Below are 18,227 nucleotides of genomic sequence, written 5' to 3'. Positions count from 1 at the left end.
GCTGAAAGTACAACTTATTTAATCAGGATATATCAGATCATTTTTAATGTCCTTGTTTTATTTTATTTCTGGATTATGTGTGTATGTTAGTTTTTTATTGCTGGACATTACTGCACCGTTGGAGCTAGAAAGACAAGCATTATGCACCTGCATTAACATCTACAAGTCTGTGTACGTGACCAATAAACTTTTATTTGATTTATCACCACCATCTAGTGGCCACAATATATAATAATAATAATATAATAATAATATGCCATTTAGCAGACGCTTTTATCCAAAGCGACTTACAGTCATGTGCGCATACATTTTTGTGTATGGGTGGTCCCGGGGATCGAACCCACTACCCTGGCGTTACAAGCGCCGTGCTCTACCAGCTGAGCTACAGAGGACCACATATAAATGACACAAGATTTGGTTCAGCACTCCAGCAATACAGGTGGCGATAAATCCCTAATATTAGCTTTACGCTTTTTTCAAACACAACATAATAAGAACATTTACTTATTTCAGATGGATATAGCATCAATGGTGCTGTCACAGACGACATGACGGCACAGATACAAAAATGAGTCCTCTATCGGCAGGCAACCGGAGGGTTACCAGTTCGAATCCCAGGTCAGACGGGAAAAATCTGTTGGGAAGTGCTGGTATCAAATCATAGATGCCATTGCCTGCCGTCATACCCTTGAGCAAGGCACTTAACCCCCCTACAACAGCTCTCAGCGTGGCAGCCCCACGCACCTCTCCAAAAACATGTATGTGTGTCTTTTGGAGGGGCTGGGTTAAAATCGGAAGTCAAATTTCTTTTGGACCTTGTGTGCAATTGAACAATGATTAAAAAATTGATAAAAATCTGCAGACAAAGTTAGCTACAATGACATGGACTGGACACCTGAATAGTTCAATAATGGCTTTATTTTATTGATATCTAAATTAGAGATATAATTAAAAGATAATTGTGAAATAAACAACCTAAGTCATTATCCGGTTTGCTGTTAACCTAGCCTGGCGTTGCGTGTCTCAGGCATCTAGACACACATTGTGACCAGACATTGCCTAACAGAACGTATGCCAAGCAAATAAAATCTAACAAAAGTGGGCACAATAATCTGATTTAATTGGCTCAGAATTGTTTGAGAAGTGAACCATGACAACGGTGTTACATCATACAGAATATCTAGTCAGAGAATGGTTCTGAATACAGAAAGAGGCTTCCTACTAACCACATTAAATTATGAAAACAGAATCATTAGAATGTAAGGAAGTCTAATCATTCTGATCACACTGCTCATTCTGATCATCCTGGGGAAGATGTTTCTTAGTTTCGGGGGGTTTCGGGCTTTCTGGGTGGACCTCAAGGACCTCTGCTTCTCCAATCCTCTCTGGAAGAAAGAACAGAAGCTTAGAGAGGAAAGGAGAAGAGCTAGTCAAATATGTTACCTAACCATGACCAACCATGACCTAACCATGACCAACCATGACCAACCATGACCAACCATGACCTAACCATGACCAATCATGACCAACCATGACCTAACCATGACCAACCATGACCAGCCATGACCAACCATGACCAACCATGACCAACCATGACCTAACCATGACCAACCATGATCTAACCATGACCAACCATGACCAACCATGACCAACCATGACCTAACCATGACAAACCATGAACAACCATGAAACTAACCATGACCAACCATGACCAACCATGACCAACCATGATCTAACCATGACCAACCATGACCAACCATGACCAACCATGACCTAACCATGACCAACCATGACAAACCATGACCAACCATGACCAACCATGATCTAACCATGACCAACCATGACCAACCATGACCTAACCATGACCTAACCATGACCAACCATTATCTAACCATGACCAACCATGACCAACCATGACCAACCATGACCAACCATGACCTAACCATGACCAAATATGACCAACCATGATCTAACCATGACCTAACAATGACCAACCATGATCTAACCATGACCAACCATGACCAACCATGACCAACCATGACCAACCATGATCTAACCATGACCTAACCATGACCAACCATGATCTAACCATGACTTAACCATGACCAACCATGATCAACAATGACCAACCATGACCAACCATGACCAACCATGATCTAACTATGACCAACCATGATCTAACCATGACCAACCATGATCTAACCATGACCAACCATGATCTAACCATGACCAACCATGACCAACCATGACCAACCATGACCAACCATGACCTAACCATGACCAACCATGACCAACCATGACCAACCATGATCTAACCATGACCAACCATGACCTAACCATGACCAACCATGACCAACCATGATCTAACCATGACCAACCATGATCTAACCATGACCAACCATGACCAACCATGACCAACCATGACCAACCATGATCTAACCATGACCAACCATGACCAGCCATGACCAACCATGACCAACCATGACCTAACCATGACCAACCATGACCAACCATGATCTAACCATGACCAACCATGACCTAACCATGATCTAACCATGACCAACCATGATCTAACCATGACCAACCATGACCAACCATGATCTAACCATGACCAACCATGACCAACCATGATCTAACCATGACCAACCATGACCAGCCTTGTTGATTGGGACACAGCCCACGTGTCATCCCTTGCTATGAAATACAAACAGAATTTTGGTCTCACAAATAGCTGCCACTGTCAAGTAAGGTTGCATATGATAGCTACTGTCAAGTAAGGTGCCGTATGATAGCTACTGTCAAGTAAGGTCACATATGATAGCCACTGTCAAGTAAGGTACCATATGATAGCCACTGTCAAGTAAGGTACCATATGATAGCCACTGTCAAGTAAGGTATCATATGAAAGTCACTGTCAAGTAAGGTCACATATGATAGCCACTGTCAAGTAAGGCCCCATATGATAGCCACTGTCAAGTAAGGCCCCATATGATAGCCACTGTCAAGTAAGGAACCATATGATTGCTGCTGTCAAGCAAGGCACCATATGATAGCTACTGTCAAGTAAGGTCACATATGATAGCCACTGTCAAGTAAGGAACCATATGATTGCTGCTGTCAAGTAAGGTGCCGTATGATAGCCGCTGTCAAGTAAGGTTCAATTTGTTGCTACTGTCAAGTAAGGTCCTACCTGCCTGTGTGTGTGTACGCGTGGACCTGTTCAGTAAGCATGCCTAGTGGGGACTCAGTCCAATATATAACCCCCATAGTAGGCCTATAGCTTCTGTTAACTTATACAGTATAATGTCATTCAACTTCAAGACAAACTGAAACTTTAGCATTACCTGGTTTGTCCTCCTTACTGGTTGGCAGCTGCATTCGGGATGAACTGCGAAAGCAAACAAAGCATTTATTTTCAGGTTATATCAATCTTGTAAAGCGTGGTAAACCCTTTTCTGTTGGTTTGTGAACCACACCAACCTGGTATGAAGTCTTAGTTTTCTATGTCCGCAGCTGGTAAGCACCCAGCCTGACAAAGAGGTGCGTGGATGGTGTCTGGGCTCTTCGCCCTCAGCCAACCTCTGCTGCCTGGGGAAGTCACTATCCTTCATGGCCTGTTGAATCAACCCCATCACCAGGTCCTTCTCTAGGGAGTCAACTAGGAGTTAGATTCACTGAATCAACCCCATCACCAGGTGTCTCTCTCTCTCTCTCTCTCTCTCTCTCTCTCGGCCCTGGTTAAAAGTAGTGCAGTATAAATCATTGCTTGCTCTTTTGGGGTTTTAGACTGGGTTCTAACTAAGCACTTTGTGGCATCTGCTGATGTAAAAAGGGATTTATAAATACATTTGATTGATAAATGTGATTGAAAAGGATGCCATTTGGGACACAGCTCATATCTGTATGTTTTTTACCCCTCTGGCCTGCAAGCAGCAGCCACTGCTGGACCAATGATAAGGAGTCAGTCTGAAGGATTTGACAGAGCAGCTCCAGCACCTGTCAAGAGGAGAGAGGAGAGGAGAGGAGAGGAGAGGAGGAGGAGAGGAGAGGAGGGAGAGGGAGAGGAGAGGAGAGAGGGGAGGAGAGGAGAGGGAGGAGAGGAGAGGAGGGGGGGAGGAGGAGAGGAGAGGAGAGGAGGGAGGGGAGGAGGGAGGGAGAGGAGAGGAGAGGAGAGGAGAGGAGAGGAGAGGAGAGGAGAGGAGAGGGAGAGGAGAGGGAGAGGAGAGGAGAGGAGAGGGAGAGGAGGGGGGGGAGGGGAGGAGAAGAGGAGAGGAAGGAGAGGAGAGGGAGAGGAGAGGAGAGAGAGGAGAGGGAGGAGAGGAGGAGAGGAGAGGGTGACAGCGTGACACAAAAACTGAATACATTTGTTTGATATCTCAATAAATTGATTAATTATTGTGTGGTAAACACATCTTCAGCCCTGTTTATACCTGGTTCTAACATGCAGCCTTTGTCCTAATCCTGTCCACATTCTGATTGTGCCCACAATTTCAGACAGGTGTAGACGATTAAAAGACGCATTGTGATTTGATTGTGATCTTCCTGACCCCCTCCGGAGGTATTCAGGCACGTATTGTGTATGGCTTTCTTACAAGTGTAGACGGATCTGGACAGTGAAACCATTTAAATAATCAGTATCCTGCCTTCTAAAATCATTGACGGTTGGCACCATTGACTTACGGCATTTGAGCCTTCAAACAAATAAATACTATTTTGAAAGAATGGCTGTCAAATAATTTGCATACAGGGAGGGATCAAGAAATCTGGTCACAATGTTTGACTGTACGTTTTGTTTTACCCCATATGTAACTCTGTTTTGTTGTTGTTTTTATCGCACTGCTTTGTTTTATCTTGGCCAGGTTGCAGTTGTAAATGAGAACTTGTTCTCAACTGGCTTACCTGGTTAAATAAAGGTGAAATAAAAAAATACAAAAAAATAAAGTATGAATACTTTCTGAAGGCACTGTGTTGCATACAGCTGGGTGAGAGTTGAGAAACCGTGTGTAGACATATTTGAGATAATGTGGGCACAATCTGAATGCAGACAAGATCAGGACAAAGGACGCATGTTAGTGGCAGGTATAAACAAGGCATGTTAGTGGCAGGTATAAATGAGGCTAGAAAGTTTGTTTCTCGCTCTGTAAATGGAGATGTAATTGCCTCAGGGCCCTACCTCTGGTGAAGTCTGTTAGTCTGAAATTAACTCACAAATTCTCTGTATTTCTGTTGAGAATCTGTAGCTTTGATTCTTTTTTTAAGGTCTGATGGTAACTAATCACATAATCTAACACAGACAGTCTATTCTGATTAATATAATCACAAATTGATGCTGTTCTATTATTTAGCAAAAGTGATGTTGTTCAACACCACATCATCAAAAACAGTATCTTATGTCTTTGATCTGCTTTGGTAAATTGATAGTTTAGAGCAGTATTTATTTTAGATACATTTTTAATTAAATTCATCTGAAGTTTTACAGAGGGAGAATGGGGGATAAAACAACATACTTTCATTAACAACATTTTTCTCTCCCCTTTAGAGCAGGAGAAGTGCACTGCAGACAATAACAATAATAATAACAATAATAATAATAATAACAACAATAATAATAACAATAATAATAATAATAATAATGATAACAATAACAATAACAATAATAATAATAATAATAATAACAATAGTAATAATAATAACAATAATAACAATAATAACAATAACAATATTTATAATAATAACAATAACAATATTAATAATAATAACAATAATAATAATAACAACAACAATAATAACAATAATAACATAATCAATAATAATAACAATAACAATAAAAATAGTAATAATAATAATAATAACAATAATAACAATAATAATAATAATAACAACAATAATAGTAATAACAATAATAATAATAATAATAATAATAATAATAATAATAATAATAATAATAATAATAATAATAATAGATGAAATGTATATACTGCTTTGGTTCTACAGATAATCTGAAAGACTGTACAGTACCATGAGTTCCTGGTCATGCAGAGCCGGGGCAGGGGGGTGACGGTGGGTCTGAGAGGAGGGAGGGATGATCCTCCCTGTCTGGGCCGAGTACTGGGTCTTCCTCCGGACCAGACCCTCCTCTCGATTCTCCTGTATAGTAACACACACACACATGCACGCACACACACACACACACACACACACACACAACTCATGCACGAGCACACACACACACACACAGAATAGAAAAAACACAATAAAGAAGGTCAAACATGATATTTCAGCAAGAGCTCCTGTCCAAATAACGCAGAAAACAATCCCAATGTTATTATTATTATTATTTTTATTTTTTTATTACTTACATTTTTTTTGTCCTTTCTGTCCTGAGTAGAAATGCTGATTTTTGCAGACAGATCTTTCAACTCCTCTTTCCAGGCTTCTGATAACAGAGCTTTAACCCAAAGAGGAAAGAGCATTAGCAGTGAAATCTCACTTAATCCTGTTTATATTTACATTTACATTTTACATTTTTTTTATATGTCTACTTTGAACAGCCCCTTGACTATTTTCAAATTTTGTTGTGTTACAGCCTGAATGTAAAATGTATTACATTGAGATTGTGTGTCACTGGCCTACACACAAAACCCCATATTGTCAAAGTGGAATTATTTTTTTTGAAATGTTTACAAATTAATTAAAAACTAGAAAAGTACATTTCCCGAAGAAAATATGGTGTGCTTGCTAGCTTGTTTTAAAGTATTTATGGTTTTGAAAAGTTTTGAAGATCGTAAAATTGTTGTAATGTTTGTAGCTGAAATGGTTAAAGAGCGGTAGCATTTAACATGTCTACTACTGGGTTCTGGCATTGAATCCATGAAGGTTTAGGCTAATTCATGCTAATTACCACTGTTTATAGTTTATATACATTTTTTATAATTTGAAGTTAGGATAGCCTGAACATGTGAAAGTTGGTTTGATGTCTCTAGCTCTGAACGGTTCAAGAGTTACTGTTGGCTAGGTATTCTATGCAAATGTATGCTAATTTGAATAGTAATAGTTTATAAAAGTTAACAAATTTGAGGTTAGGATAGCCTGAACATATGAAAGTTGGTTTGGTGTCTCTAGCTTGATCGGTCCAATAGTTACTTTTGGTAAGGAATTTTATGCAAATATATTCACATTTATATAGTTAAAGTTGATAAAGATTTTAAAGAATTTCAAGTTAGGATAGCCTGATGATGTGGAGGTTGGTTTGTTGTCTCGAGCTTGATCGGTTCAAGAGTTAATGTTGGTGAGATACTTTATGCAAACGTATATATAGTTATAGTTATGCAAAATGTTTTTAAAAGATGGTCTTGTTGCCTAATTGGCCAAGGAACAGGTCCATTTTGAAAATCTACCACTGTATTCCTATGGTTCTCATTTAAACCCATGTTACTTTATGCAAATGTAAAATCATTATAGTTCACAAAGTTTATATAGGATCAAAAATCACTTGACAATCGATCTAAGTTGGGCCAGTCTGAACATCTCAACGTTAGCTTAAACGGTGAAAGAGGAGATAGGTCTAGATTAGTTTTGTTTTTACCATTCAAGTCTATGACCCTTTTTTCCCAATTTAAATGCATTGGGAGCTCATTTAAATATTGTTATAGTTCCAAAAGTATAAATACTATAAAATATATTTTCTCATGCAATCTGAGTTGGGGCAATCTGGACATTTTGAAAGTTGGCTTCGTGTTAATAGCTTAAATCGTTTTAGCTCTAGAGCCATAAAATAACAATAAGAGGATGTAAGAATTCTAGAATTCTGCTTTGAAGGTGTGCAAAGATGGGCACCTATTAGTAGATGGGTAAAAATAAAATAAAAAGCAGACATTGAATATCCCTTTCAGCATGGTCAAGTTATTAACGGCTGTGATAGGAGAAAACTGAGGATGGATCAACCACTTTGTAGCAATACTAACCTAAATGACAGAGTGAAAAGAAGGAAGCCTGTACAGAATAAAAATATGCCAAAACAAGCATCCTGTTTGCAATAAGGTACTAAAATTAAAACTGCAGAAAAAGTGGCAAAGAAATTAACTTTATGTATTGAATACAAAGTGTTATGTTTGGGCAAATCCAACACAACACTTCACTGAGTACCACTCTTCATATTTTCAAGCATGGTGGTGGCTGCATCATATTATGGGTATGCTTGTCATCGGCAAGGACTAGGGAGTTTTTTAGGATAAAAAATAATGCAAAAAATCTAAGCACAGGCAAAATCTTAGAGGAAAACCTGGTTCAGTCTGCTTTCCAACAGACACTGGGAAACAAATTCACCTTTCAGCAGGACAATAACCTAAAACACAAGGCCAAATATACATTGGAGTTGCTTACCAAGACAACATTTAATGTTCCTTAGTGGCCTAGTTACAGTTTTGGCTTAAATCGGTTTGACATGAAAATGGCTGTCTAGCAATGATCAACAATCAACTTGACAGAGCTTGAATAATTTTACAAAGAATAATGTGGAAATATTGTACAATCCAGGTGTGCCAAGCTCTTAGAGGCTTACCCATTAAGACTCACAGCTGTAATCACTTCCAAAGGTGATTCTAACATGTATTGACTGGTTGAATACTAATGTAATCAAGATATTAGTGTTTTACTTTGACATAATATATACACTATATAGCTGACAGGGGGCACTATTTTGAAGCACCGCGCCTCCATCTTGGCCTACAAACGATAGAAATGTCTACATTTGTTTTTGACACGTTTATTCCATTACAGATACCTTCATGCATACTTTTAAATGATATTATGTGAGCTAAATATAAAAATAAAAATATATATGAAAACATTTACCTTAAAATATATATATTTTTAAGTACTAATGTTACCATCACCACTATAACAATGAAAAAATACTTAAATACATGTCATTTTGTCCATTTAATTGAAATAATGTAGAATTCCATTCATTCCTATGGAGGACTGTTTCTTCAGGGGAGTGCCAATATGGCCGACCGGTGGCTTCAAAGCCTCTCATTGGCCAATACATAGCATCAGCAATCCAGGGTTTATATACAGTGCATTCGGAAAGTATTCAGACCCCTTGACTTTTTCCACATTTTGTTACGTTACAGCCTTATTCTAAACTTGATTAAATTGTCCCCCCCCCCCTTCAAACTACACATAATACCCCTTAATGACAAAGCAAAAACAGGTTTTTAGATTTAAAAAAAATTATTTATTAAATTAAATAAACTGAAATATCATATTTACATAAGTATTCAGACCCTTTACTCAGTACTTTGATGAAGCACCTTTGGCAGCGATTACAGCCTCAAGTCTTCTTGGGTATTACGCTATAAGCTTGGCACACCTGTATTTGGGGAGTTTCTCCCATTCTTCTCTGCAGATCCTCTCAAGCTCTGTCAGGTTGGATGGAGAGCATCTCTCCAGAGATGTTAGATCGGGTTCATGTCCGGGCTCTGGCTGGGCCACTCATGGACATTCAGAGACTTGTCCCGAAGCCACTCCTGCAGTGTCTTGGCTGTGTGCTTAGGGTCATTGCTAATAAGCTAGCATTAGCGCTCACCATTCCTTAAGCTTTTGGGTGTCAGTCAGAGTTATTTAATAGTATATTTAGTGAAATAGGCAAGCTAAGGATATTGATAATAGTCATGATATTAGGAAAAAACGTTTTTTCCAGTGAGTTTATTTGATGGGTTTTGTTTCTGTAGCTAGCTTGGCTGGCTAACTACTTGGTAGGTACTGGCTAGCTGAGACCAGACTTTTTTCTGACTGAAGCATTTCCTTTTTTATTTTATTATTTTAGCCCTTTTTCTCCACAATTTCGTGATTTCCAATATCCAATCGGTAGTTACAGTCTTGTCCCATCGCTGCAACTCCCCTACAGACTCCGGAGAGGCGAAGGTCGAGAGACATGCGTCCTCCGAAACTCAACCATGCCAAGCCGCACTGCTTCTTGACACACTGTTCGCTTAACCCGGAAGCCAACCGCACCAATGTGTCGGAGGAAACACCGTCCAGCTGGCGACCGAAGTCAGCTTGTAGGCGCCCGGCCCGCCACAAGGATTCGCTAGATCGCAATGGGACAAGAAAATCCAGGCCGGCCAAACCATCCCCTAACCCGGACGATGCTGGGCCAATTATGCGCCGCCTCATGGGTCTCCCGGTCACGGCCGGCTGTGACACAGCCTGGGCTTGAACCTGGGTCTGTAGTGACGCCTTAAGCACCGCGATACAGTGCCTTAGACCGCTGCGCCACTCGGGAGGCCCAAAGCACATAACTTCTGACAGTACCACAGTGCCCCCCTGTGGACTGAAGCTGAATTTTACTAAAACTGGATATTTAACCCTGTTTGAAATGGACAATGTTGAGCTGTTAAAACTGACATCATGAAATTAATCATAGAGGTCCTATAACCTCCTATAACCTCTAATCATAGAGGTCCTATGACCTCCTATAACCTCTAATCATAGAGGTCCTATAACCTCCTATAACCTCTAATCATAGAGGTCCTATGACCTCTTATAACCTCTAATCATAGAGGTCCTATGACCTCTTATAACCTCTAATCATAGAGGTCCTATAACCTATTCCATTCTACAGGTTAACATGCTTGGCTCATGTCTGTTATTTCCATATAGGCTATGTAACTATTTGTAAAAAATAAAATAAAAAACTTAACTGCCCATCTATAGTTTGGAAAGATATCAGCTCCTACAAGAGCAGCAAGTATATATTTTTATTCAATAAGTGTTGGTGTTAATCTGTTGGTATTGTCTTATAGGACAGTTGATTCAATAGTATCTGTTGGTATTGTCTTATAGGGCAGTTGATTCAATAGTATCTGTTGGTATTGTCTTGTAGGACAGTTGATTCAATAGTATCTGTTGGTATTGTCTTATAGGGCAGTTGATTCAATAGTATCTGTTGGTATTGTCTTATAGGGCAGGTGATTCAATAGTATCTGTTGGTATTGTCTTATAGGGCAGTTGATTCAATAGTATCTGTTGGTATTGTCTTGTAGGACAGTTGATTCAATAGTATCTGTTGGTATTGTCTTATAGGACAGTTGATTCAATAGTATCTGTTGGTATTGTCTTATAGGACAGGTGATTCAATAGTATCTGTTGGTATTGTCTTATAGGGCAGGTGATTCAATAGTATCTGTTGGTATTGTCTTATAGGGCAGTTGATTCAATAGTATCTGTTGGTATTGTCTTGTAGGACAGTTGATTCAATAGTATCTGTTGGTATTGTCTTATAGGACAGGTGATTCAATAGTATCTGTTGGTATTGTCTTGTAGGACAGTTGATTCAATAGTATCTGTTGGTATTGTCTTATAGGACAGTTGATTCAATAGTATCTGTTGGTATTGTCTTGTAGGACAGTTGATTCAATAGTATCTGTTGGTATTGTCTTGTAGGACAGTTGATTCAATAGTATCTGTTGGTATTGTCTTGTAGGACAGTTGATTCAATAGTATCTGTTGGTATTGTCTTGTAGGACAGTTGATTCAATAGTATCTGTTGGTATTGTCTTGTAGGACAGTTGATTCAATAGTATCTGTTGGTATTGTCTTATAGGACAGGTGATTCAATAGTATCTGTTGGTATTGTCTTGTAGGACAGTTGATTCAATAGTATCTGTTGGTATTGTCTTATAGGACAGGTGATTCAATAGTATCTGTTGGTATTGTCTTGTAGGACAGTTGATTCAATAGTATCTGTTGGTATTGTCTTGTAGGACAGTTGATTCAATAGTATCTGTTGGTATTGTCTTATAGGACAGGTGATTCAATAGTATCTGTTGGTATTGTCTTGTAGGACAGTTGATTCAATAGTATCTGTTGGTATTGTCTTGTAGGACAGTTGATTCAATAGTATCTGTTGGTATTGTCTTGTAGGACAGTTGATTCAATAGTATCTGTTGGTATTGTCTTATAGGACAGTTGATTCAATAGTATCTGTTGGTATTGTCTTGTAGGACAGTTGATTCAATAGTATCTGTTGGTATTGTCTTGTAGGCGCAGTTGATTCAATAGTATCTGTTGGTATTGTCTTTGTAGGACAGTTGATTCAATAGTATCTGTTGGTATTGTCTTATAGGGCAGTTGATTCAATAGTATCTGTTGGTATTGTCTTGTAGGGACAGTTGATTCAATAGTATCTGTTGGTATTGTCTTATAGGGCAGTTGATTCAATAGTATCTGTTGGTATTGTCTTGTAGGACAGTTGATTCAATAGTATCTGTTGGTATTGTCTTATAGGACAGGTGATTCAATAGTATCTGTTGGTATTGTCTTATAGGACAGGTGATTCAATAGTATCTGTTGGTATTGTCTTATAGGGCAGGTGATTCAATAGTATCTGTTGGTATTGTCTTGTAGGACAGTTGATTCAATAGTATCTGTTGGTATTGTCTTGTAGGACAGTTGATTCAATAGTATCTGTTGGTATTGTCTTGTAGGACAGTTGATTCAATAGTATCTGTTGGTATTGTCTTGTAGGACAGTTGATTCAATAGTATCTGTTGGTATTGTCTTGTAGGACAGTTGATTCAATAGTATCTGTTGGTATTGTCTTGTAGGTGCTGTCTTTACCTAGCAGCCTAGTTAATCACTGCTGTCTGATTGCTCACGACTGTTGTCGTGGACTTGGGTTAGTTTCAGGCCAATTTGTGTAACAGTCTTGCTAATTTGTGGGCTTGTTGTATTGTTGGGGGTGTTTTCTTCACCTCTGCTAGGCAATTAGTGCTGGTACTTCAGTCTCCCCTGTTTTATCAGCGGCGGTGTTGTCTCCAAAGTGAAGCCTGTCGCCGAAACAAAGACGTTATGCAGAGTTGTTCTCCGAAGGCTCCACACCTTCTCTCACTTACCTAGTTATTTTCTGATGATCTAATTATGCTATTTTGTAGCTTTGGCAACTATGTGTGTGTTCTCTATACCCGTTTGCTCCTCCCCCTGTAGTTTTTTACAGACGCTTCCCATCCTACAACCGTTCTAATGTAGTGTACCATGCACACACAACCCATGTGGAATTCCTTGTCTCTGGCAGCTTTTGGAACTGCCGATCTGCTGTCAATAAGGCTGAGTCAATCAAAACTATGAAATAACACATACGGAATTATGTAGTAACCAAAAAAAAGCTTAATGAGGTAGTCACGTGGAATGCATTTCAATTAACAGGTGTGCCTTCTTAAAAGTTAATTTGTGGAATTTCATTCATTCTTTAATGCGTTTGAGCCAATCAGTTTTGTTGTGACAAGGTAGGGGTGGTATACAGAAGACAGCCCAATTTGGTAAAATACCAAGTCCATATTATGGCAAGAACAGCTCAAATAAGCAAAGAGAAACGACAGTCCATCATTACTTTAAGACATGAAGGTCAGTCATAACGGAAAATGTCAAGAACTTTGAAAGTTTCTTCAAGTGCAGTCGCAGAAACCGTCAAGCGCTATGATGAAACTGGCTCTCATGAGGTCCGCCACAGGAATGGAAGACCAGAGTTAACTCTGCTGCAGAGGATAAGTTAATTAGAGTTACCATCCTCAGAAATTGCAGTTCAAGAAACAGACACATCTCAACATCAACTGTTCAGAGGAGACTGTGTGAATCAGGCCTTCATGGTTGAATTGCTGCAAAGAAACCACTACTAAAGGACACCAATAATAAGAAGAGACCTGCATATGTAGTTCCCACCGTAAAGCATGGAGGAGGAGGTGTTATGGTGTGGGGGTGCTTTGCTGGTGACACTGTCTGTGATTTATTTAGAATTCATGGCACACTTATCCAGAATGGCTACCACAGCATTCTACAGCGATACGCCATTCCATCTGGTTTGGGCTTAGTGGGACTATCATTTGTTTTTCAACAGGACAATGAACCAACACACCTCCAGGCTGTGTAAGGGCTATTTGACCAAGAAGGAGAGTGATGGAGTGCTGCATCAGATGACCTGGCCTCCACAATCCCCCGACCTCAACCCAATTGAGATGGTTTGGGATGAGTCGGACCACAGAGTGAAGGAAAAGCAGCCAACAAGTGCTCAGCATTTGTGGGGACTCCTTCAAGACCGTTGGAAAAGCATTCCAGGAGAAGCTGGTTGAGAGAATGCCAAGAGTGTGCAAAGCTGTCATCAAGGAAAAGGGTGGCTATTTGAAGATTCTCAAATATATAATATACTTTGATTTGTTTAACACTTTTTTGTTTACTACATGATTCCATATGTGTTATTTCATAGTTTTGATGTCTTCACTATTATTCTACAATGTAAAAAATTGTAAAAATATAGAAAAACCCTTGAATGAGTAGGTGTGTCCAAACTTTTGAATGGTAGTATATATACCAGGCGGTGTCAGAGAATGCCCCACAAATTGTCAAAGACTCCAGCCACCCAAGTCATAGACTGACCTCTCTGCTACCGAACAGCAAGCGGTACCGGTGCGCCAAGTCTAGGACCAAAAGGCTCCTTAGCAGCTTCTACCCCCAAGCCATAAGACTCCTGAACAATTCATCAAATGGCCACCAGGACTATTTACATTGACCCTTTGTTTTTACACTGCTGCTACTCGCTGTCTATTATCTATGTATAGTCACTTTACCCCTACCTACATGTACAAATTACCTCGACTAACCTGTACCCCTGCACATTGACTTGGTACCAGTACCCCCTGTATATAGCCTCGTTATTGTTATGTAATTTTCTTGTGTTACTTTTTAGTTTGATTTAATTTTTTGACTTTAGTTTATTCAGTAAATATTTTCTTAACGCAATTTCTTGAACTGCATTGTTGGTTAATGTCTTCACCTGTTGTATTCGACGCATGTGATAAATAACATTTGATTTGATTTGATGTATACATGCGCATGATAACATACGCACTATACACACATGTACACATGGATTTTGTGTTATAGAAATGTGGTAGTAGAGTAGAGGCCTGAGGGCACACAGTGTGTTGTGAAATCTGTTGTGGAATGTATTTTAAAATTGTATAACTGCCGTAATTTTGCCAGACCCCAGGAAGAGGAAGCAGCTAATGGGGATTCATAATTATATTTACATTTTAGTCATTTAGCAGACGCTCTTATCCAGAGCGACTTACAGTTAGTGAGTGCATACATTTTCATACTGGCCCCCCCGTGGGAATCGAACCCACAACCCTGGTGTTGCAAACGCCATACTCTACCAACTGAGCTACACGGGACTTAAATACATAATAAATACAAATCCTGGTTGGAAGATTCCAGATTTCCAGTTTACGGTATTCCCTCTTTTATTCCGTAATTCTTCTAAACAGGTATTCTGGAAAACCTGGGAATTTTTTGGGGGAAAGTTTCCGGAGGTTTTGCAACCCTATTAATTCACCTGTTCTGTGTCCGGTTCTGTATCTGCCCCCATACACGCTGTGTCCTGCAGGCAGGGAGAAAGGTGCTCCTGTACTAGTCCTGAATACCTGGCTCTTGGTGAGCGGATGGGGGAAGAGTGAGGTGGTCACGTACCAGTCATCATTCACCATGCATACTGGAATCCCATTCAGACCTATAGAAGAAAAGAAAATTAGAAAAAGTAGAGGCTGAGTCACAAATGGTACCCTATTCCCTATGGGCACTGGTCTAAAGTAGTGCACTATATATGGAATAGGGTGCGATTTTTGGGCATAACCTTGGTCCGATGCGGTCTCTCACCTTGGATGTGTGTGACTCTGTGTGGGTGAGGGTTGTGTCTGGAAAAGAAGGAGTGGTGACTCAAGGCTCCAAAGCGTGGACTGCCCCTAGTGGCCACGTTGGAAACGTCAGCCGTGGACGGCATAACATTATCATCGCGATGACCTGTGTTCCTGTCAGCCATTTTCTTTTCACCACATGGATCTGGGCTGTTTGAAGACTGACATGATGATCTGTGAGAAATATCACAGAGTTTATTGTTGGTATGCAGGGTTGATATGGCTCAAGTTGGTAGAGCATGGTGCTTGCAATTGCAGAGTTGTGGGTTCGATTCCCAGGCGTGACTGTAAGATGCTTTGGTTAAAAGCTAAATGGCAGTATAATAAATGTTATTAAAGTATTATTAGAGACAGATCAATTGCCATTGAGCGGTAACATTTAAATTCCACACTGTACAACCCAAAGCTTTGTCATTTTACAGTCTGCACAACCAGTGCATGCATACTATCATGTTGTCATGGGAACTTGAGACTTCATGTGGACTTCATAACAGTTTTGTGTAGGCAAAGTTGTTATTGCAGATTTAGTGATCAGGGACTTTTATTTAAAAGATATCTTCATGATTTTACTACGGATCTATAGGCCTATTGTTCTGTTAAGCAAGACATGAAAAATAACAAATACTGAAGTATATAGTTGTAATAAAACATGTAAAAGCTTATCCTACCTCAGAAACTCCACATAGCCTCTCCACAGTCTTCAGCCTCTGACTATGTTTACCATGTTGCTAGGAGACTCAGCTCTCAACATAAAAAAGAACAGCATCTTTAACAATGGGTACTGTAACTCGCACCCAATGCATAAATCCATTTATATTTTGAGGCCACACACAGGCTACATCACAAATTGCACACCATTACCTACACTGAGTATAGAAACATTAAGAACACCTGCTCTTTCCATGACATAGCTTTCACCTGGATTCACCCGGTCAGTCTAATAATTCCTTATTGATGTAATCTGTTAAATCTACTTCAATCAGTGTAGATGAAGGGAAGGAGACCGGTTAAAGAAGGATTTTTAAACCTCGAGACCATTTTTTGTGTATGTATGTACCATGGTTTGTGTATGTGTGCCGTTAAGAGGGTGAATGGGAAAGACAAAATACTCAAGTGCCTTTGAACGGGGTATGTTAGAAGGTGCCAGGCGCACCGGTTTGTGTCAAGAACTGCAACGCTGCTGGGTGTTTCACCCTCAACAATTTCCCGAATTGTTAGAGTGTATCCTGTATAGGTCCCACTCTAAGACATTGTTACATTGACATTTTAGTCATTTAGCAGACGCTCTTATCCAGAGCGACTTACAGTTAGTGAGTGCATACATTTTATATATATATATATATTTTTTTTTTTCATATTGGCACCCCGTGGGAATCGAACCCACAACCCTGGCGTTGCAAAACGCCATGCTCTACAAACATCCCTGCCGGCCATTCCCTCCCTCTACCCTGGACGCCGCTTGCCAATTGTGCGCCGCCCCCATGGGTCTCCGGTCGCGGCCGGCTACGACAGAGCCTGGATTCGAACCAGGATCTCTAGTGGCACAGCTAGCACTGCGATGCAGTGCCTTAGACCACTGCGCCACTCACTTGTTAGAGTGTATCCTGGATAGGTCCCACTCTAAGACATTGTTAGAGTCTATCCTGGGTAGGTCCCACTCTAAGACATTGTTAGAGTCTATCCTGGATAGGTCCCACTCTAAGACATTGTTAGAGTCTATCCTGGATAGGTCCCACTCTAAGATGATGAGTCAGACCGCAGAGTGAAGGAAAAGCAGCCAACAAGTGCTCAGCATATGTGGGAACTCCTTCAACACTGTTGGAAAAGCATTCCAGGTGAAGCTGGTTGAGAGAATGCCAAGAGTGTGCAAAGCTGTCATCAAGGCAAAGGGTGGCTATTTTGAAGAATCTCAAATAAAAATATACTTTGATTTGTTTAACACTTGTCTGGTTAGATGTACCAAGCTTATAGAGATACCTCAAGAGACTTGCAGCTGTAATTGCTGCAAAAGGTGGCTCTACAAAGTATTGACTTTGGGGGGTGAATAGTTATGCACGCTCAAGTTTTCTGTTTTTTTGTCTTATTTCTTGTTTGTGTCATAATAAAAGATATTTTGCATCTTCAAAGTGGTAGGCATGTTGTGTAAATCAAATGATACAAACCCCCAAGAAATCCATTTTAATTCGAGGTTGTAAGGCAACAAAATAGAAAAAATGCCAAGGGGGGTGAATACTTTCGCAAGCCACTGTATGCTCCCTCTAATTCTCCCTTCTCTCTCTCTCTCTCTCTCTCTCTCTCTCTCTCTCTCTCTCTCTCTCTCTCTCTCTCTCTCTCTCTCTCTCTTCCTCTCTCTCTCTCTCTCTCTCTCTCTCTCTCTCTCTCTCTCTCTCTCTCTCTCTCTCTCTCTCTCTCTCTCTCTCTCTCTCTCGGAGGACCTGAGCCCTCAGGACTACCTGGCCTGATGACCCCTGGCTGTCC

General features: G+C 40.1%; 1 protein-coding gene across 1 annotated transcript; it reads right to left on the bottom strand.

Moving 5' to 3' along the window:
- Nucleotides 1–900: 900 nt before the first annotated feature.
- On the bottom strand, nucleotides 901–15,899 carry LOC123488234 (protein TBATA-like). The gene is made up of 8 exons (XM_045219135.1): nucleotides 15,712–15,899; nucleotides 15,392–15,565; nucleotides 6,360–6,448; nucleotides 6,019–6,147; nucleotides 3,915–3,996; nucleotides 3,481–3,646; nucleotides 3,345–3,388; nucleotides 901–1,385 (listed from the first exon to the last, which is right to left on the bottom strand). The coding sequence occupies exons 1-8, from the start codon at nucleotides 15,872–15,874 to the stop codon at nucleotides 1,270–1,272; spliced, it is 963 nt and encodes a 320-aa protein (XP_045075070.1). The 5' UTR covers nucleotides 15,875–15,899; the 3' UTR covers nucleotides 901–1,269.
- Between the last annotated feature and the right edge of the window lie 2,328 nt (nucleotides 15,900–18,227).

The sequence above is a fragment of the Coregonus clupeaformis genome, unplaced genomic scaffold (genome assembly GCF_020615455.1).
Source record: "Coregonus clupeaformis isolate EN_2021a unplaced genomic scaffold, ASM2061545v1 scaf2082, whole genome shotgun sequence".
Lineage (NCBI taxonomy): Eukaryota > Metazoa > Chordata > Actinopteri > Salmoniformes > Salmonidae > Coregonus > Coregonus clupeaformis.
Note: the sequence above shows the minus strand (reverse complement) of the source record. Positions and strands in the feature narration are given on the sequence as shown.

What these genes read in the sequence shown, in the direction of transcription:
- LOC123488234 (XM_045219135.1), bottom strand. Translation starts at nt 15,874, where the DNA reads ATGGCTGACAGGAACACAGGTCATCGCGATGATAATGTTATGCCGTCC. An exon ending in GCTGCTTGCAGGCCAGAGGG is followed by an intron (nt 3,647 to 3,914) that starts GTAAAAAACATA and finishes TTGACTCCCTAG; the next exon opens with AGAAGGACCTGGTGATGGGG. An exon ending in CAGTAAGGAGGACAAACCAG is followed by an intron (nt 1,386 to 3,344) that starts GTAATGCTAAAG and finishes TCTTTCTTCCAG; the next exon opens with AGAGGATTGGAGAAGCAGAG.